The 20542-nt window shown below is 46.3% G+C and overlaps 2 protein-coding genes across 2 annotated transcripts in view; both read left to right on the top strand.

Moving 5' to 3' along the window:
- Positions 1-1247: 1247 nt before the first annotated feature.
- On the top strand, positions 1248-6327 carry LOC136367311 (uncharacterized protein C5orf47-like). The gene is made up of 5 exons (XM_066328829.1): positions 1248-1500; positions 2101-2189; positions 3610-3712; positions 5809-5855; positions 6241-6327. The coding sequence occupies exons 1-5, from the start codon at positions 1248-1250 to the stop codon at positions 6265-6267; spliced, it is 519 nt and encodes a 172-aa protein (XP_066184926.1). The 3' UTR covers positions 6268-6327.
- Positions 6328-15077: 8750 nt separating this feature from the next.
- The window catches only part of LOC136367599 (neuronal vesicle trafficking-associated protein 2-like), a 30076-nt gene continuing 24611 nt past the window's right edge, over positions 15078-20542 (top strand). The window contains exons 1-2 of the mRNA XM_066329364.1: positions 15078-15149; positions 16016-16166. Of these exons, the coding sequence (XP_066185461.1) occupies positions 16038-16166 (129 nt within the window). The 5' untranslated portion in view covers positions 15078-15149; positions 16016-16037. The remainder of the gene's footprint in view (positions 15150-16015; positions 16167-20542) is intronic.

Genomic DNA, 20542 nt, shown 5'->3' with positions numbered 1-20542 from the left:
GAAGGTGTCCCTGCCACGGCAAGGCATGGAACTGGATGGTGTTTAAAGTCTCTTCCAACCCAAACCGTTCCAAGATTCTATGACTTGAGCCCTTCAGTGGTTTAAGAAAGCCAGTTGTCACTGTCCACATCCAGCAAAGCCATGGCCGAAATGGGACACGTCTCTGCTGAGCACCTGCATAGGCCAGACTGATCCTGCCAGGCATGCTGTCAGTGTCACACATCCGTTGCTGCCTGAAGGACAAAACAATTATTTGATGTTTCATTATTGTTCAGCGCATGTCTGGAGCGGGTGCACTGTTTGGAGAGGAAATCCTTGTGTCAGCGCAGGCACTGCAGCAGCACCCATGCCAAAGGGATGCCAGCGGTTCCCCTGCTGCAGAGACAAAGCAGACATCAAACAACCTTCAGCCCGGAGTCCCCTTATCACTGGTACAAACAGATCATTAACTTGCATGAAATGTATCGATACGTGGTTTCAGGCAGCAGGAATGTGTACTAGCGCTGGCCCAGGGACGGGGCGACATCCAGCCCCTGAGTCCCCGGCTCCTCTCACCGAACCCTCGCTGCGGCCTCAGTCCCGGCTGGTCTCACAACCCTGCGTTCCTTCCACTGCGATATCTCTCCGGTTCATCTCACAGACCCCCAGCCCGGCTGCCCTCAGCCCCGGCTCCCCTCACCGACCTCTCTGTCCCCGGCTCCCCTCACCGACCTCTCTGTCCCCGGCTCCCCTCACCGACCTCTCTGTCCCCGGCTCCCCTCAGCCCCGGCTCCCCTCACCGACCTCTCTGTCCCCGGCTCCCCTCACCGACCTCTCTCTCCCCGGCTCCCCTCACCGACCTCTCTGTCCCCGGCTCCCCTCACCGACCTCTCTGTCCCCGGGCTCCCCTCGGTCCCCGGCTCCCCTCACCGACCTCTCTGTCCCCGGCTCCCCTCACCGACCTCTCTGTCCCCGGCTCCCCTCAGCCCCGGCTCCCCTCACCGACCTCTCGGTCCCCGGGCTCCCCTCGGTCCCCGGCTCCCCTCACCGACCTCTCTGTCCCCGGGCTCCCCTCGGTCCCCGGCTCCCCTCACCGACCTCTCTGTCCCCGGCTCCCCTCAGCCCCGGCTCCGCTCAGCCCCGGTTCCCCACCCTCAGCCTCAGTCCTCCGTTCCCCTCAGGCCCCGTTCCTCTCACGGACCGTCGTTTTCTCCTCACTAAGCCTCAATCCCCGGCCACCCTCACAGCCCCCAGCCGCGCTTCCCCTCATGCCCGCGGCCCCGCCGCACACGGAGCGCGGCCGCCCGCCCGTGCCGCTCGTGTACGTGAACAGCTTCGGCTCGCACCGCTGCGGCCCCGTGATCCGCCTGGGCTGGGGCAGCCGGCGGAGCCCCGGGCAGAGCGCCCCGGGCCGGGCTGGGGCCCCGAGGGCCGCCCCGGAGCCGCGGGCCGGGCACAGCGCCGGGCAGGGCGGCAGCGGCAGGCGAGCGGGGAGCGGCGGCGAGCGGAGAGCCGGCAGCGGTGCGTGAAACCCCGGGACAGCCCCGTCCTGTCGGGCTCTCTGAGGGCTGCAGGTGGTCAAACGTTGTCTTAATTGTCTGTGCCAGGAACAGCGGGGCCGGCAAAACCCCGGTGGGTGATTCTTCCCCTGTTCTGGGCGCTGCTGAGGTCACACCTCGATTGCTGTGTCCAGTTCTGGGAAAGAGGAAATTAAAAGCTCCCAGAAGACTGTTGTCTAAAGCGTGGGTGCTGTGTAGTTTTGAAATCTGCTTTGTGGCGTTTAAGAGACACTCAGTTAGCTCCCTGGTTGTAATGGAGTAAAGAAGGGGACAAGCTGCAGGATGTAAGGGTTGATACCCGAGAAGGTGACAGAAATAAGGATCCCTCTGGAATCATGAAGTAGTTTGGGTTGGGAGGGACCTTAAAAATCATCCATTTCCACACCCTTCCTAGGGACACCTTCCACTGGACCAAGCTGGTCCGAGCTCCATCCAACCTTTTCTTGGACATTTCCAGGGATGGGGCAGCCACAGCGTCTCTGGGCAACCTGTGCCTGTGATCAACATCTTCTTTAGGAACATATTGTAAATACTCAAAAAACGCTTTCTAAACTCTTTCTAGGTGACCCTCGAGAGGCTAAGGCTGACACCTTTGACTTTCCCATCCCTTCAAGAAACGTTGATAAAGTCATTAAGCGAAAGAAGAAAAAGGTATCAAGTGTGGCAGCTCAATTAGCTGCCTTGGCATCTGAGAAAGCTGCTTGTTCTCTGTGTGTGAGAGCATGAGGCAGATTAAAAGATGGAATTGGTAGCGTGTTACTGAAAACCTTACTTACAGAAAAGAAAAAATGGTATTATCTTCCCTCTCTGGAGGCTTTAAAATTCTGGCTCTTATTCAATAAAGCACTTAAGTGTGTGCCTACCTTGAAAAATGAGACTGTGCTGTTGACTTAAAGCCTGTACTGAAATGCTTTGCTGGATTTGGGCCAGGGTGCAGCACACCTTGGGGGTGAAACCCAGCAGGAAAAAGCTCTGCAGCTCCTCTTCTTCTCAGGTTTTAAACAAAGAAATCCCATGGGTTACAAATAAACGAAGGCAGGAACTCGAGCCATTAACACCATCCTTGGAGCAACGCAGAATTACTTTCTGCTTCACAAATGTGTTTCTGTTCCTGTTCAGTAGTTTGACGAATGCTTGAAATTTTAAGAGGGACATTTGTTAAGCAGTAACTCATTATAAGATTCTGTAATGTGTGAAGTACAAGTAATCAGCTGGACTAGAAAAGAATCATGTCATAGAGACTTGATTTAAAAACAGCAAAATGCTACCAGCTGCAGAGGAGCAGCTAATAACATCCTGGGATATGGCTCTCCTGGTGCATTGAATAGTCTTCAGAAACAATGAGGAATATATAGAATGGTTTAGCAATAAATGTCCTCGAGAAAGGAATCATCTTTAGATTTAAACAAGTTTCTCAGATGAGGTCCAGCAAAAGTCCAAACATCAGCACATCAACACCAGTTTCTGTTTGTTAGGCCACCTCTGCCTGAATGCTTTTGTCCACAATTCCAATTTAATCTTTTCAATGCACAAGTTTGAAACGTGCCCACTACGGGCAGAGCTTTATGCCTCTAAAATAAAGGTTTTCAACATCTATAAAACAAATTAATATCGATTTGATATGAAATAGGCAAGAGTGTTGCTATTCAGGACTCTGAGCTTGAGACCTCAGTTATGCTGCTGCTGAGGGACCACATGGGAAACTTTTTGCTCCTGGAAAACTGCTCAATCTCTTTTCCCCCCACATTTTGGATGACTTTGAAGAGACTTTAACAGCTCTACACATATTTTCATGAGCTTTGCTTATGTAGAAGGCCACTTCTCAAGTCCTGAATAAACAGGAGAGTTCTAGGTAAGAAAGGAGGTGGAGATCTCATGTAAAAAACCATGGAGGAATTTATATTTCTGGCTTTTAAACATATATCCCACATTTATATCCATTCTTCCCTTCTTTCCCAGTCCTGAACAAAACCCCCCAGCTGGACTTCATAGTCATTCTGGGGAATTCAAAGTTCTGCCCTATAGATTTTTTAATGCAAACTTTTTGTATGCTTCACATTTTATTTTTCAGTCCAAAGTCTGGCACAAGGTCTGGAAAGTGATTTCAAAAATGCTTGAGGAAAATGAAAAGTTCAGAAGTCGACTGTTGACCTGCAGGCACTTTGATGGAGAAGGTGGGAAATGAACTGATAATGTTTTATTTTACTAGAGAAAACAAATTGTTAATACAAGTGAAGATCCCAAGGTTTAAGGTCCATTCAGCTGTTTGGTTTGGGTAGTAGGTTTTACAACTCACAAATGGAATTCATTCCATGCTTTAGGCACTCTCAACTTTTTTGGAAAAATCCCTTTTGTTTCGTGGAGGGTTTTGTGTGTGTTAATTTGGAGGAAGGATGGTGGAAGTGTTTGCTGCAGCCTGACATTAAAGACATGCACATAAAACATCTGCAAGTTTTTCTGAACATGTGAAATACGTAATTAAACTTATTCACAGATGGGTCCAAGGCAGTAGTTGTATGAATAATAATTTATTTTTCCACGTAGGAAAATAGTGGTTGATTTCATACATACAATAAATAAATTAGATGCTCCCTAAAGGTTGCTGTAACACAATTTAACAAAACCATCGAACATGTTCTCACTCTGTGCCCTGAATGCAGCTCTTTCATTACTGGAAAATGACTTGGGAATTAAAACTGGTGCTCTGCATTCAGCCAATTTCAATTAGAGGCATTGTAGCTGCTGCACAATTTAAGATAATACAGTGTATGCTTACAAATGGAATTGGAATTTCTGGCCTCACAGTTGGATGAATTATTAGGAAAAAGAATATACTAATCCATGAAGAGCCACCAGGCAAGTTTAAAAATGCCACTTTCACCTCCAGCACTTTTTCTTCCCTTGCATTGGTGCTGATGGAAGTTTTCCACGTGGGAGTATGTTGGGGTGTATCCCAAAATGTAGGATCATTCCTGCCAGTGTCTTATTTTGTAAAGTGTTGGATTAGATTTCCACATGCATCACAAGAAAATACTCCCTCAAAAATCTTATTCATAAGAACAAAAGAAGTGCAATTCTGGTTCAGAACAGAAATCTCTACCCCAGTGGATGTTATTGAATAGGAGAAGAAATTCCACCGAAATATGCTTCAAACAACTTCTGCAATTATTGTGCAAATATTCTGCATTGTGTGCAAAAACACTTCTTCTGTTGGCTTGAAACCCGATTCCTGATTAATTCTGGAATTATGATATTAATTATTCATTATGTGCTATTCATATTCAAGGTTCCATTGGCCTCTGTCATATTTCTGTGCTAAGAAGTTCCAATCTAATAAATCTCTCTTCCCATGGAAATTGTTCCATGTGAGCTGAGATATTGCAGAAGTGCTTGTGCAAAGCTGTTAATGTATATATTGGACATATATCTATGTGTAAGACACACGCATCCATGGATATGTAGTGAATTAAAAAAAAAGGAGTCTTCCTGGATTAATGTTTGCTTGATTTCAGGAAAAAGAAGAACAAGTGTCAAGAAAAAAAGAAGAAATCTTTAACAGATTAATAGATTACAAGTTATTGTAAGAAATAAAACCTAAAATCTTGCTTATGTATGATTTCCTGGGTGGATTTGCCATCTTACCATAGTGGCTGTTTTTCTGTTTGTTATGTGCTGTATCACCTTGGATTTATGGACAGGGCCTGTCCCCTTTTCAGCCACTCATTTCTTTCAGAGAAAGAGCATTTTCTTTTTTATATCATTTCCAGTGACTTGAAAAACTTCACCAACCAACCAATCCCTTCTCCTCCCCTCTTACTCCATCCTTAATTGTAATTTCCCCCCTTTTCTCTGGAGCTTTAACTGAGAATTTCCAATTAAGTCCTATTTCAGTGACAACCATCAATTCTTACACCTTCTTTCTAATTAGCAGATTTTGCACAACATCAAATCTAGGAGATAAGTCTCCTATTGATCTGAAATTTTCATTAATCAAGAAGCAAATGGAATAATTGTAGAAGATATTTAGATAGGGATCAACAAGTCTGAATAAACTGGGTTCATTTTGATCTTTTTTTTTTTCCCCTAGATTAATAAATCCAGAAAATTAATGCTGCATTTTATTGCCTCTATAAATAGGGGTTTTTGAGAGAACAAAAGTCTACTTGAATTTTAATGTTACCCATTTAGTCCTTGGAATGCTGCAATTGAGATTAAATTCTATTCTGTGACTGCAAATGATGATTTTCCTCCACCTGATGTTCTCCTGCAGGCTCTGACAGGATCCAGAGGTCACAGAATGGGGCATACCTGGACAGGGTATGTGCACAGTCCAATACAGGCCAAAAACACCCACCCTAAAATAAACAAATTAATAATATTAAAAACGTGCACTGATCTTGCTTAGTGTTATGATAATAAATTACATTCTGAAGTATTGCTGACACTGAGCTCAAATTTTTCCTAGATTTCAGTGATTTGGGGGCCAGAGCAGCTCCATCCTCACAGGGAGGGCTCTGTGCTTTGCCAAGGCAAGGGGAGGTGGAATTTGCCTTATTCTTGAGCTAAATCCTTCCCTGATGGTCTAAAGAACAATCTGAACATTCTGAACAGTCTTTATTTGTCCCTCTTGATATAGAGACTTTTTTTTTAATATATTAATGGGAATGTACCAATTAATTTCTATCACTTTTTTTTTCTCTAGGATGAGTCCATCTTTGGCTGGGTGTAGCAAGAAAATAAAGGAAGATTCAGCCCCAGAGGAAATATAAACAAAGTGAAAGCTTTTATTTTGATCTAGTTCTTCCTGGAGTCAGTGCAAGTCTGCAAAGTGACTTCAGGGAACACAGGTTCTCTGTTGTTTGCTTGGTGTTTGTGCCTCTGCTGTTTAAGAGGTTTGTTTTTACAGTGGCTTAAACAGCTCTGTTGCAAGATATTTATCTCAAGCCATTAAGTCTGGTGTTTCACTGAGCTATTAGTTTCAGAAAGCTTTTTAATGAGCATAATATTGGGACAGTTTGCTTGCAAAAGAAGAGATACACATTTACTGTTGTCTCTGTATTTATATATTTTATTTTTGTAGCTTGTCAGAATAATAAACACAAATTCAGTAAGGCAGAACTCCCCACAAGACATAAACCCCACTTTCCTTTTTTCCTGGTTTGAATAAATTTGACTTTATGATATTAAAATATTACACAATAACCCTCTCTGTTCTTTCATCCATTGATACATGAATCTCAGTGAATATCTGGAATATGAAACCAGGTGAATGTTTTTTCTCTCTCCTGTTCATCCCGAGGCACATAATGGCACCATCACAATCAGGAGGTGTTGTTTATCTACCTGACTTTAATAACACAATATAATTTTCTTCTGTTCTGCAGCTTAATACTTGAGCCCTTGATTGACTGTTAAAGCCTTTTAAGCCAGCAAATTGTGTAAATGGAACATGAAAACTGCATAAAAATAGTTATGTATATGGGGTTCATCCTGGGAGTAAAACATTCACCTGTCACTATGAGACGTCCTTGCTTTCAATAAAAGGATTGTTTCCTCCTGCCATAATGTCTTGGTGTTTGCAGATATAATGACTACAGTGTCAGAGTGTTGAGCTTTGATAACACACTGGTGATTGTGTCATTAGGCAGCAAAGCACTTGGAAATGTTTCATCTCTGTTTTCTTCCCGGTAAAACTGGAAGTGTGGAACTGGAATGTGCCTTTTCAGGGACAGCTGCAGCATCAAGGTTCTCTCCTGGTTTGTGGTCGGGTAATATTCGGATTTTACCTAAAATAGTTGACATTTCAGCTTGGAAAAAGAAATGAGAAGGCAAAGTATTCAGTCAAGACGTGATCATTTTTTTCTGGCAGAGCAAAAATGTCACAGTTCTTTGGTATTTTCAAAACACATGTTTAGAGTCACACGTGGGATTTTTGGAGGGGTTGAGAGGTTTTTTGACTAAATGAGATGGTCTCCCTGTCCCCACAGTTCTATCAATGAAATGTTTGCATTTGCAATATTTAGTTTATAATCCTGGTTTGCCAGTTGTAGAGTTGTTGCTCTAACTTTTCTTTTCTTGTAAACTGCAGCTGCAGTTGGTACTTTACTGGCACAGACTTCAGGGGCCCTGGAAACACTTTTCTTCCAGATGCATAATTGCTACTTTAACAGGATAGATGAGGTGCATTAACCTCAATCTCTGCACAAAGTTTAGCCGACACATTAAGATTCTTTGGGTAATACAGACCTCTGTCTGTGGGACTGTTTTAAAAGAAATTATAAAAGATAAGTATGGCCCTAAATCATCCCTATGTACCTCCTTCAGTCCAAAGAGTCTGTGTGGTGGTGATGAGATAATTAATTGGTTGGGATCTACTAATCAAGAACTTTCATTTGGCTGTATTTTGAAAGGCTCTTACATTTTGCAAATCACTTTGGGCCAGAACAGCTGTTGCAGTGGGGAAAAAATGCTGATTCAGGTTCAATTTTTGACATTTTGGGTAATGAAGTTCAGCTTTCTGCTGTAGTGACCAGATTTCAAAGGTACAGTTGGGAACAAGTGTCATCAGAGCAGTTAAACTGCTGGAAAAAGGGCCTGGAGAAGAACCCAGCTCAAGCTCTGCAAACCATCCCCATCCACTCAGACCTCTGTGCATTCTTTTTTTTTTTTTTTTAATTCATGTGATCATTTAAGTGTAAAATTCAAAAGAAATGTCATTGCAGTGTTGCATTAAAATACATGTTAAATTAAAATTACATGTTCCAAGTAAGTAACGTGCTCTACAAGGAGAAAAAGGGATGGATGAAAAGCTTTATTGAAACCCTCTTTGTTAAAGGAGGGAGGAGTAAATAGGGGACCCTCAGGGCACTGGATCACAAGAGTAGAGATTCAGAAAAGAGCTGGTTCTTCTCTGGAGACCTTAATCTTCACCGCAGAACCAAGAGCAAGTGTCACACTGTCCTGCTGTGGCTCCTGAGCAGTGCTGCTTTTCCTTCACATTCTTCAAAATGCAGATCAGTTACCTGAAGTTTTTAATAACAAATCTCCCTTGGAGTGTGAACTGAAGCAGATGTGCAAATACAGAGGTCACACTTTGTCTTTGCTTTGCCTTGCTCTCAGTGCATAATTTACCTTTCTATACAGAGCACAAACTCCAGCTTATTCTCAAAGTTTGACATTTCTTTATCTCTGTGAACTCTTTAACTCTGTGAACAGTTGCCAGGAGATCTGAGGAGGCTCCTCATTGTACAGAGGTGGAATGGAGCAGCCAGGACACAGAGTAGCCAAAGGCATTGCTGCTGAATTTCTGTTATCTGTAAATAATGGTCAGACACTTATCTTGTGATCCAAAAGCTGGTCTGGATAAGCTCTTTTCCTGTGTGTCATAAATACAAATGACTTTGGTTGAAGGTAAGCAGTGGAGAGTAAAGCCTTTGGGGTTTGTATCACTGTTCCATGCCAGCTGGAGATTAATTGGTCAAAGTTTGGCTGGAAATAGAACATCCTGACATGTTTTGGTTGAAGTTTTCCCATCTGAGGAGTTTTTTTCTGGTTCCTGGAGCAGCTCAACTGAGGCAACTCTGCCTTGGAGTTCTCTGTCGAGGGCCTGGGGCTTGAAACTCCAGCTGGTGGCCTTGGGCTACCACTTCCAAATGCTGTAAAGCTGAAAGCAGGGAAATGCTGGGAGCCTGAACTCCACAGTGATTTCCATGAGAGCTTGGCTGAGGCAGGACTGCTGGAGCTCCTGCCCCCCTGCCATGGAGCTGTGGCTCTGGGCTGTCTTCCCAGGGTGTCCTCAGCATCCCCTGCCCAGGAGCCAGGGAGCTTTGGGAGCTCCCACAGCTACTGTGTGCTGCTGCTGCCAGAGACCATGTCACCCATCAGCTGCAGCCTTGGGGAACTTGGGGATGGTGTTTTGGGAGTGTTTTGATGTTTCTGAAGTGGCCTTTCTTGGAATTTCCAGTTTGTGAGCATTTTCAAAAGGGTTTGTTTCCTGCTTGATTTGGCCCAAAGGCGCCAATTGAAATAAAACCTCATTTCCTGCAGGCTGGAGGCTTGGCTTGCCCAGCAGTTCCTCTGCTCATGCCCCATCTGCTCTGGAGCTGGGAAGAACCGGGTTGCTGTGTCCCACCAACTGAGGCTCTGCAGCCCCATGGCCCCTGAAGTTATCACAATGTGGCCATTACAACATAATCAATCACCAAGGTTAATGATATTTCACTTCTGATTCCTTCCGTGAAAAGATTTCAGCTCTGAAGCAAAACTTGAGAGCAGGCTGTGGAGTTTCCAACACGGTTTGATTTTTGGGAAAGTAGAAGGTGACCTTTGTCTTCACTGAACATTTACATCCAGAAAATGTCTTTGTCTTTAGGGGCCTCCCTGGTAGTCAATGTTCATGTTTTAACTTCAAAGCCTCTAATACAATTTTGCATGGACTCTGGCTAAGGAATAGCCTTCAGCAGGCAGCTGAACTGTAGTTTCCTTTTTCTTTGGGAGGGGGAAATGACTGAAAGCAAATTTTGGGCATATTTGACATTTTGCCTGTGCAGTAGGCCCTTAACTATAAAGCAAAACAGAACTTTGATTTATAGCTCTTGTAAATAACTCTCAGTGACATGGGCAGGTTTGTGTATTATGTTTCTTTTCATTGCATAAGCACTTATATAACTCTGATGGTTGGAATTTACATAAAAACCAAAGCAGCCATGGATGGGTTTAACATCATGGGCTTTCCAGCAAACTGAAGTAGCAGGAGAGCCTATGGTTGAAGAGGAATTTTTCTTTAGGAGGAAAAGAGCAAGTTTTATTGAAGTATATTATGCCACAGTGGATTTTTAATAAATAGTCACAGGATGTTTCTCACTCATTAGTGACGGCATCAGGACCCTCTGATCTGAGGCAGGAAAATTCACATGTGAAAGCTTCAGCCCAGGGAAAATGAATGTGGGTAGCTGCAGTTTCATTTTGTTGGGAGAAAAGTTACGGAGGCCCCTAAGGAAAAGAAGGAATATGCCTTGATCCAGGGAGGGTGATCACCCCCTGGAAGATGCTGAGTGCTTTGTCCTCCCAGTGACTGTGGCACCTCTTTTATTGTGTCTCTTGTGCTGAATACGTGGAGCAGATTAAGAGAGGATCTCTTCTTTTTTCTCTAGATTTGGGCTCCACGTTTGTGTCTCACCCGAGGGGCTCAGCTGAGCTGTGGATGCTGCTGGGCTGGGCTGTGAACAAATCTGATTTGTGTCGTCTCCCAGAGGTCATGACAGGATCCCTCCATGCTGGGAATGTGTGAGATTTATTGCACTCCTGGCAGTCTTGTTTGAGGATGAACAGAGGCAGACTGAAAGAGCTGTGCAGGAAGGCTCAGGATGGCACTGACAAATGTTCCCTCTCTTCCGGAATCTTTGTAATCTCCTGCTTTTTGAAATGAATAATAAACTAACATGGCTTTTAGTTTTTTCCCCTGTTCTGCTGTATGATTGTTTTCTGGTTCCTCCTGTGTGTGACAGGGAGTCAGGAGGCGCTGGTGGAACTCTGTGGAATGGATGAACTCCTCACAGCAGTGGCCACGAGTAGTTAAACCAGCTTAGAATGGACGTGGTCACATTTTACACCTCCTTGTATTTAAATTCCTTCAGCTACAGAAAGGGTAAAAAATTTTGAGTATGGTGCTACGTTTTCTGTGATCTCCCAAGAAAAAGAACACTGTACTGGTTTTCAGGGCTGTGTTGGACTAATTTTGACGTGAACTCAGGTGAATGTTTGAGAAACAAACACGATCTTTTGGTAGGACAGTCTGAGGTGGATGATGTTACTCCTAGCATTGCCCTGTCATGACAGTCGTGACTTCCTCAAACTTTGTCCTCATTCAGTGCCTTTAAGTTTTGTAGTTTCTCTTAGTAACCCCTACTTCCCGTTCATGCATTTTCCAGTGCTTTCATTGAAAGCCTGGTCCAAGATTTTCAATATATGAAACCAGATAAAATATTGTTCCTTGTACTAATGAGCAGGAACGTTATAGAGAAAAGTGCTTGGTGTGCAGGAAAGGTATTTTATGAAGTGAGACAATAAGTGTTTCATAGATCAAGGAGCAAGTGAGTAGAATAATATTCATTAACATTGAAGAGAAGTTGATTTATGTGTTCAGGCTTGAAGTGGGGAGAGGCTGAACTTGTGCTGTGACTGATGTTTTGTTTGCAAGCTGCAGAATTGGCAATACAGTGAAATGTTTGTACCCAAGCCCTGTTACCCTCCTTTCTTCCTGGGCTCAGCTTCACTTGGGCTTCACCTTGGGCTTCAGGAGAATCTCAGCTCTGGCACCTGGAGAATTTCCTTCCCCTCCTTCTCCCCCATCCTTGGTGTCTGCAGAGCTGTTCCTCTCACATATCATGCAGCTGGGCAGTTTTACCTCCCCATTCTTAAATCTTAAACTTCTGTTTTCCAGAGGTGTTACCCCCTTGGAGCTGCTCTGTGGGACATGGAGGAAGCTTCCAGCAGCTTCTCACAGAAGCCATCCCTGCCACACAAACCCAGTGCATTGATAATTGTGGGAGACTTAGGAAAGGAATAAAGAGAGGCATATATTTTTTTTGTTGACAGAAGAACTATATTGTTTATTCCTCTGGAGTCTCATGTTGCTCATATCGCTGCCGTGTCTTATTGCCTGTCACTGAGCTGTGCTGTGTGGGCGGAAATGTCAGCCTCTGAATTGGCTCTGTAAGAAAATCTGTGTGTTACTCTGATTCCTCATACTCACTTGGGCTTGTTTTACTCTTGTCCCCACAGAATGTTCACTTTTTGGGATCTTGCTGGCAACTTCAGACATCTGTTTTTTTGCCATGAAGCATCCTGCTAAGTAAATTTACTCCTGGTAGTCTGTTTGTTCGTTTGTTTGTGAGAGAGGGATTTTGGAAAGAAGTATTTTCAATATAAAATAGGCCACACTGACCCTTAAGTAGTCACAGGGCTGGTTCAGCCTCGTGGAGGAAATGGAAGTTACTGGATGTAATTCCAAGGGAGGCTTTGCATTATCTCTCTGCTCATCTCCCTCCACCACACTGCCAAAATTCTCAGATGGTGCCACTGAAAAACGTTGCTTAAAATGTGCTTCCACCCTGAAAAGTCAAAAGGTAAAAGGAGCATCTGCTCATTTTTCACAGGTTCTTGCAGAACTGGAAAGCTTTTGGGGGAAAAGTGGCTCCTGGTGCCAGTGCTGGAGTGCTGGCCATGCTGAGCTGGGTTCTCTGGATCACATGGAATATCTCCAGCAGAGCTGAGCTCTGCTTGTTATCAGGAGATTTGCAGCTACACAAAAAAACACAGGAAAGGTGTTTTACAGTGGGAGCAATGCACAAGAAGGAAGGGGATTCCTCTTATTGCCTTTTAGGTTTGTTACCATGAAAAACACTCAGGCCTAACCAAAAAAGGTTAATATATCAAACTCTGTGAGTTCAACTGAGCAGAGGTAACCTCATTGGCAATCTTATTTTTTCATGATGCAACCCCAGTTCCCATGGGTTTGCCCAGGTGACTCTGGAGATTTCACATCACTGTGTTTGTCAAGTGTTGCTTAAGACCTCTCTGAAGTCAGAGCCTCAGCTTAGGTGTCATTAATGTCATACTTTGGCTAAGCAGGATATTCATTGCCAGTGTTGACATGGATGAAAATTATTTGCTTTTTAGATCACAGGATGCATTTGAAAGCTATGAAAGACATCACTTTGCTTTTCAACAGAGCCCTCAAGTTGGTAATTACCAGACAAAGGTGGAAAACCCAAATGCCATTTTCATGGAGTTGCAGTGTAACACACCTCAGATGGATCAGATCCAAGAGGATCACTGCTTAAGAAATCATTCTTGAATTTCCTGAATGTGAACTCCCCAAACCTTCAGATGTGATTGATTTTTTCCCCCAGATATTCTGAGAACATCAAAAAACCACTTGCCAAAAATTCGTAACACTCCAAGAAAAAGTTGTTCAAGGTTAAGTTGTATCTGTGGCACAATTTTATTCTTAAACCCAGAAAAAAAAGTCTTGGCTTAATTTTACTGTAGAAGTTTGGCCTGAGGCAGAAATGTGATAGAGAAAATTCCAACCCAAGCATGAAAAACTGGTGAAACTGTTGGAAACAAGATCTTTAATGGGCCGTGTAAGGTGATGTTAGTAGCAGGTAGTTTTAGCTGCCCTTCTCTACTCCCTTCCTCTCAGCTCTTCCCACTGTACTGTGAACAAGCTCTACCACTGCAGTCAGCACTTCCCCTCACTCTGCCAAAATACAGCTTTAAATGAGTTTTCACAAGTCAATTCTCAAAGGCTTTATTATGGAAACAGTTCACGCCTTCAAGGAGTATATTTAGGTCTCGTGAAAAATGCCAAGTTGCGAGCTCTGGAGGCAAATTCTAAATTTATAAACAAATCAGGCTGAAGTCATCCCAAAGTATCCCGTGTCTCCAAGAGGAGCGCTCAGCCTCCTGCTGCAGGAGAGGGTGGCTGTGGTCCTGCCCTGTCACCCCAGCGTCTGAGAATCACAGAATCCCTAAGGCTGGGAAAGACCTCCAAGATCACTGAGTCCAATAATTAACTCAGCACTGCCAGGTCCTCTGTTCGACTGTAAATGCCACGTTTACATTGTTGTTGAACGCTTCCAGGGATGGTGATTCCATTGCTGCCCTGAACAGCCTCTGCCTGACCATCCTTCCAGGGAAGAAATTCTTCCTAATATCCAATCTAAACCTGCTTTGGTGCAACCTGGGGCTGCTCTTGTGACCCACCCCCAGCCGGCTCCTGCCACGTATTGGGGTGGGCACAGGGGACAGCGGCCGAGGGCCAGGAAGCTGACAAAGGGATTGGGAAACCTTCCCAAAATTAGGGCTGTTCAGCCTGGAGAAGGTTGTGTGGAGAACCCACCGCACCTTCCAGTGCCTGAAGGGGCTGCAAGGAAGCAGGAGAGGGACTCTGCATCAGGAACTGGAGTGACGGGACAAGGGTAAATGGCTTCATACTGAAAGAGGGGAAATTTAGGTTCAGATATGGCCAGAAATTATTCCCTGTGAGGGTGTTGAGGCCCTGGCACAGGGTGCCCAGAGCAGCTGAGGCTGGATCCCTGGCAGTGTCCAAGCCCAGGCTGGAGCCACCTGGGGCAGTGGAAGGTGTCCCTCCCTGTGGCAGAGGGGGAACCAGGCGATCTTTAAGGTCCCTCCATCCCAAACCATTCCACAGTGCTATGTCACTGTGTGACACCCCAGTGAGGCCACACAGCGCTCACCACCCACCGAGGGCCAGACCGCGGCGAGAGCGCTCCTATCCCCGGTGACGCCACTCAGGATTACCTCACGCGTGCCGGGGCCGTGCCGTGGAAATGTCGCTGGTGTCCCCTCAGGCGCGGGGACGCGGCCGCTCCCTCGGCCGGCAGGGGGCGCTGCGGGCGCGGCGCGGCCGCCAGGGGGCGCTGAGGGCGGCGGCGCTGAGGGCGGGGGAAGGAGCCGCCGCCCCGCCCGCCTCAGTCTCCGGCGGAGCCGCAGCCGGCGCAGCGCTGTCCCTTCAGCACCGCTCCCCCCGCGGACGCCGCGGGCTCCACACCGGCCCCGCCGCCGCCTCTCGCCGCCTGCTTGGCAGTAAGTAACGGAGCCGTGCCCGCACAGCCCCCGCTCGGAGCTCCGGCGGCCGCGCTCCCGGCGAGATGGGAAGGGAGGCTCCCTGAGGGCTCCGGGATGGGCAGGGGAGGAGGGTCCGAACCCTCAGAGGGGCTGCGAAAATGGGAGAAGGGTATCAAAACCTCTCCTGAGGTCAGTGAGAGACGCTCCGTGTCCCCGTGTCCCGCTGCGTGTCCGCGGTGGTGGCGGTGCTGGTGACATTCCCGGTGGTGCTGGTGACATTCCCGGGGGTGCTGGTGACATTCCCGGGGGTGCTGGTGACATTCCCGGGGGTGCTGGTGACATTCCCGGGAGTGCTGGTGACATTCCCGGGGGTGCTGGTGACATTCCCGGTGGTGCTGGTGGCTCTCCTGCCAGCACTGGTGACATTCCCAGTCGCCTTGGTGGCATTCCCACCAGTGCTGGTGGCTCTCCCGGCGCTTCGGGATGTGCTGTGTTTGGGCTGACAGCGAGGGGTTTAGATGCTGTTTGTGGGGTTTAGATGCTGTTTGTGGGGTTTAGAGGCTGTTTGTGAGGTTTAAAGGCTGTTTGTGGGGTTTAAAGGCTGTTTGTGGGGTTTAAAGGCTGTTTGTGGGGTTTAGATGCTGTTTGTGGGGTTTAGATGCTGTTTGTGGGGTTTAAAGGCTGTTTGTGGGGTTTAGATGCTGTTTGTGGGGTTTAAAGGCTGTTTAGAGGCTGTTTGTGGGGCGTCTGTGTAAGGCAGACGCTTTGGTGAAGTGACATTCCCTGAAACCCAGGGACCGACGGCTGAAGCCAAGAGCAGGGCAAGGCAGGAATTGTCCCCTTCCCACCGCCCCGGTGACATTGCTCATCTCCCCCGGTTTCAGGTCTGGAAAGCCGGGTGCAAGGATGGTGAAGCTGGGGAGTAATTTGAACGACAAGAACAACAAACAACCATCCAACGAAGATGGTTTTCAGACAGTTCCTTTGATCACGCCTTTGGAAGTAAATCACCTGCAGTTCCCGGCTCCGGAAAAGGTAAAAAAAACCAAAATCAGAATGTGCTCCTGCATGGTTGCGCACACGTACGTGCCCCTCGGTTGTCGCTGGGCTCTGGTGATAGGAATTGTGGCACGTTTATTCAATAAATAAAAAGGGGTTATCTTTCGCTGTGTGTTTATCTGTTTTAACGTGGCAAATAAGCACGCAGCAGAACCCCCAGCGCCTTCTCTTCTCAAAAATGAACCCCAAATATTCATAAATACAAGTGGGGGAAAAAAAAAAAAAAAAAAAAAAAAAAAAAAAAAAAAAGCTTGGTGTGTTTCCCTTGCAAGCGCTGGGGAAACTGAGGAGCAGTGTGCAATATGTTATTATCAGTAAGATTAATGGCCTGCTTTGAGAGGAGGTAATGTGATAACTCTAGCGAAATAAGCAGCTGTTTTAATTATCTCAGTTAAGCTATTTTTTTTTTTTTCTGTGTGGCTTTGCAGAGCTGATTTGGGCACTGAGGATGCTGATTTCTCTGGGGACAGTGGCTGAGTTCCTGGGGGACAGCCCAGGGACTCATTTGGCCCCAGGGAGGGGACATTGTTCTCTCCTGCCCTCTCAACTCTTCACACACCTGAATGCAGCACTAAAACGCCCGGGAATGTGCGATTGGCTGCGGGTTGTGTCGGGATTTTTTTTTTTTTTGGCTGCAGCGTGAACTAGAAAATCTTTTGTCTACATCCCTGTGGGGATGATACATATCAGTGTAACCTGGTGAGGACATGATGAGACTGTAAAAATCCGTATTCCCCAACAGCCCTCACCAAAACAAAGCCTGTCTGCAATGTAGTTCCCAGATACCACAGAGGTGGAGCCAGCCCACCCCAAAGTACAGACGGAATGATTAGATCTCGCAGGATAATGGAATAACAGCAAAATTAACGCTGATGGTTATTGAACATATATCCTGCTTTTACCGTGGTACAAAATGAATTTTCCCTTAGTACATTAGGAGAACATGGTGATGGATGTGCTAAACCTCTCTAGGTAGACAAACCGTGTTTATTTTAGGATAGAGCTGAGTCAACTGCCTTGACATCCTGGGAACCAGAGCGGTGCCAGACAAAGGAACTGGTTCCATTTTCCACGTGCCTCGTGGCAATCAGGAGCAGCTTGGCTGCGTTCAGGGCAGTTGGACTTCTGTGCATTGTCGTGAATCAGAGACTAAGCCAGCCCTTATCTGTGACTCTGATAAATAAGATTAAGCAAAATAATTCGGGCAAAGCCATATGATTTGTCACAAATGTCGGAAAAGCTCAGAGGGAACTGTAGGTGTGTATAAGTGGCTCCTTTGATGGCAGTACAAAGGGCTCGTTGAGATCACCCAGTGTCACACGACAACGTGGCATTTAAATGACTCGGGGAGCAGGTGAGACGCGGATTACCCAACAAAGATCACTTTTCAAGCTGATCAAGTGCGCTTCTCAGCACTGCCACAGTTCCAGCTGCCTGTTGGTGAACAAACACTGGCGTGCGTCGGTGTGGTGTGAATCCTTGCTGATTCTTCTGTTGAAACATGCCCACATCAATAATTCACGTGTTGTTAGGTTACATTACCTTCATTAGCATGTATTACTGCCAATGCATCTACCAACATCCATAATTTTCTTTGCTGGAAGTGTGGGATGTATCTCCAGGTGTGCTGAGCGTGATTCAGAACTCATTAGAGCCGGAGCTATTGATTTCTGCAGGCTGTGGTTCATCTCCTCCGTGCTGCAGGCCTGGAGTCAACGGGCTGGAAATCCCTTCCCCAGGAGGAGGAGAGGTTATTGATGATAAAAGTGATAAAATAATTCATGACCTGTTTCCTTTGCTCTCCATAAAAGGGCTTCTGGAGGGGTGAGTTCACCCCAGGGCTGCTTAAAGGGCTGCTGGTAAAGAGCTGAGGATGAGGTTAGGTGAGAGCGCCAAATTGCAGCTTTGTTCTTGAGAAAGCAAAGCTGCTGCTGAATTCAGGCAGGCTGTTACCCTGAGGAGGGGTGGACATGGATTTCAAGTCATTCAGGGTATATTCTTCTTTGGACTTGCCTTGCTCTCAGCAGGCTTGGTTAAGAAAACACCAAAAATTGACTTTTTTCCCCCCGATTCTTCCTAAAACCTGCGAGCAGTTGATTTTTAGCCCGGGAGAATGAGACCATGAGGCGAGGCGCTTGCTGTGCCTGCTGGGATGCTGCAGGAGCGAGCAGAGCCGGGTGTGGGCTGTGAGGACAGCTCCCGGCTCCGCGGGGCTCTGCAGCCTCGGGGCTTTCCTGCCGTCCCTCTGCCAGCAGCCACAGGGAGCAGCGCTGCCGGCCAGCCCTCTGTAAGTGAAACCTAAAAAAACCCCCAACCCTGCTAAAGATTCCCCTTTCTGGGCTTCTCTTTGCTGTCAGAAAGGATCTTCATTGAGGAAATTCTGAGCTTTTGACCTGGATCTAACCTTGGGGTCAGGGCAATCCAGAGTGCATCAAAACCAGGGCAGGGAGGTTTGGGTGCAGCTCAGGGCTTTGTCCTTGCTCCTTCTGGAGGAGGAGTAGTAACAGCTTTGGGTAGTGATCCAAGAGTGCACAAGGCTTGTGCTGGCAGCCCAGCTGCTGTCCCTACAGTAATGCCTTCACCTGGTGTGTATTGACATGTTCTGTTCCTTTATAGGCTTTTTGTTTCAGTTGAGTCTTAGATATTTGCATGCAAGTTGAAGAACATCAAACCTATTGTTTTTTGTATCCTTAAAAGCACCCCACAAAGCCTGTGAATCTGCAGACTGAAAATTGTGACTTAAGGACCTTGAATTCTTGTTTTCTTTTTCCATTTTGAGGTCATTTTTGTAGCTGAATCACTTTGAGAGTCACTCAACGTGACTCTCAGCGTTAACCTATGTAGATGTTTCACCAGTGCTTTCCATCATCTCTTGCCAAGTGTTTTTTGTGTCTGGCTCTTCTGTCAGAGAAAGGATGCAGAGAGAATATAAAAACGAGGCTTTTGCTGATGTGATGTAACCCCTGAAATCCAGCTCTTTTCAGATAATTCCTTGAAGAAATCCTATGGAGGGTGAGAAAGGAAAACTCTTATTAAAGGTGTGCTTAACTTTCCTGTCTGTCCTTTTGGGTGTGCTTTCCCAACAGGCTTGTTTTCCAAAGCCCTGGGAGCTTAGCAGCTCTCTCTGAGTTCCACCTCGCTGCTGTTGGAAAAATGCAGGCAGGACTTCAGGAGGCTCCAGCTTGGCAACCCTTCTTTTTTAAAACTGCAGGCCACTGGAATGTCTTAATTCCTTCTCCCACCAAAGGAGGATGTCCCCTGCTCGTGCTGCTCCTGCAGCATCAGCATTCTCCTCCTTCTGTCAGCACTTGTGTGGCTGCAGGGAGACAAACAGACCCAGGACAGGAATTGTCCCCCTAAGGTGCTGAGCCTGCTGTGCATTTAAATTTACTGGCAGTCTTCAAGCATTTCCCTTGTCCCCTGTTCCCTTGCTGGAGCAAAAGGCACAGTCAGGTGCTCCTAAATCATTTTTGCGTGGCCTTTTTGGTGACACCCGTCCATGTAACAGCAATAATAGCCCCATCAACAATGACAAGCCCTTGACCTGGCTTTTTATGTTTCTGAATTTCATTTCTTCTGATTCAAAAAATAATAATAAAAAAAAACCCAAACCAAACCCAACAGAAGTCTTTTATCTTTCAAGACCAAAGAGAAAAAGAGAAGCTGTTGCCTTGTTTTCCAAGGCATAGACAAACAGCTTCAGCTGTGATTGTGTCCCTGCAATGATAATGCTGAAAGATGTGCAGCTTTTCAGGGACCATTCTGTTCACTGAAATGTTAAATGAGACCAACAACTGGGGACCCCTTGGTCTCTTGGCTCGCTTCCGTATAATTTAGCAGGAAAGACCTCTGTTCTGGCAGTAAAATCCTAATTTTACGTAACACAAAAGTGCATGAAAGCTCTTGTCAGGCTGTAAAAAACATCTGGCACCTCTTTTGTGGTGAAGGCTGCAGAAGGCTTATCATGTGGTCCATTGTTCTTTATTTTAAATGCATCAGGAGGCTCGAGAATTAATTTCTCTAGTGGCAAATTCCTGCCACCAGCGCCGGAAAGAAAAAAAAAATGGATGTAACAGCTCTTTTCAAATGCTCTTCCCCCCCTGCACTCTGCCCCCAGCCACAGCCCTCTCTAGGCATTTACACAGAGTTCCTGGAGATCAGGGGGGGTCCCTGGTGTTCACAGCCTGTCCCTGTTGGTTTAACAGAAAATAACGTTTAGTCCTGGCCAGCTGAGCAGGAATAATTCAGAGTAGCTGGATGAGTGCTCCTGTACCTCGGGGACTGCTTGGAGCTGCGTGCTGGATCCCGGTGTCAGGCTGCCCTCTGTGCAGCCCTCTGAGCTGTCAGGGCAG

This window comes from Sylvia atricapilla, chromosome 14 (genome assembly GCF_009819655.1).
Source record: "Sylvia atricapilla isolate bSylAtr1 chromosome 14, bSylAtr1.pri, whole genome shotgun sequence".
Classification (NCBI taxonomy): domain Eukaryota; kingdom Metazoa; phylum Chordata; class Aves; order Passeriformes; family Sylviidae; genus Sylvia; species Sylvia atricapilla.
This window is presented reverse-complemented; position numbering and strand designations above follow the sequence as displayed.

Coding starts and splice junctions, on each gene's coding strand:
- LOC136367311 (XM_066328829.1), top strand. CDS start 1,248: ATGCCCGCGGCCCCGCCGCACACGGAGCGCGGCCGCCCGCCCGTGCCG. Junction 1,501..2,100: donor CGAGCGGAGAGCCGGCAGCG/GTGCGTGAAACC, acceptor AACTCTTTCTAG/GTGACCCTCGAGAGGCTAAG. Junction 3,713..5,808: donor CAGGCACTTTGATGGAGAAG/GTGGGAAATGAA, acceptor GTTCTCCTGCAG/GCTCTGACAGGATCCAGAGG.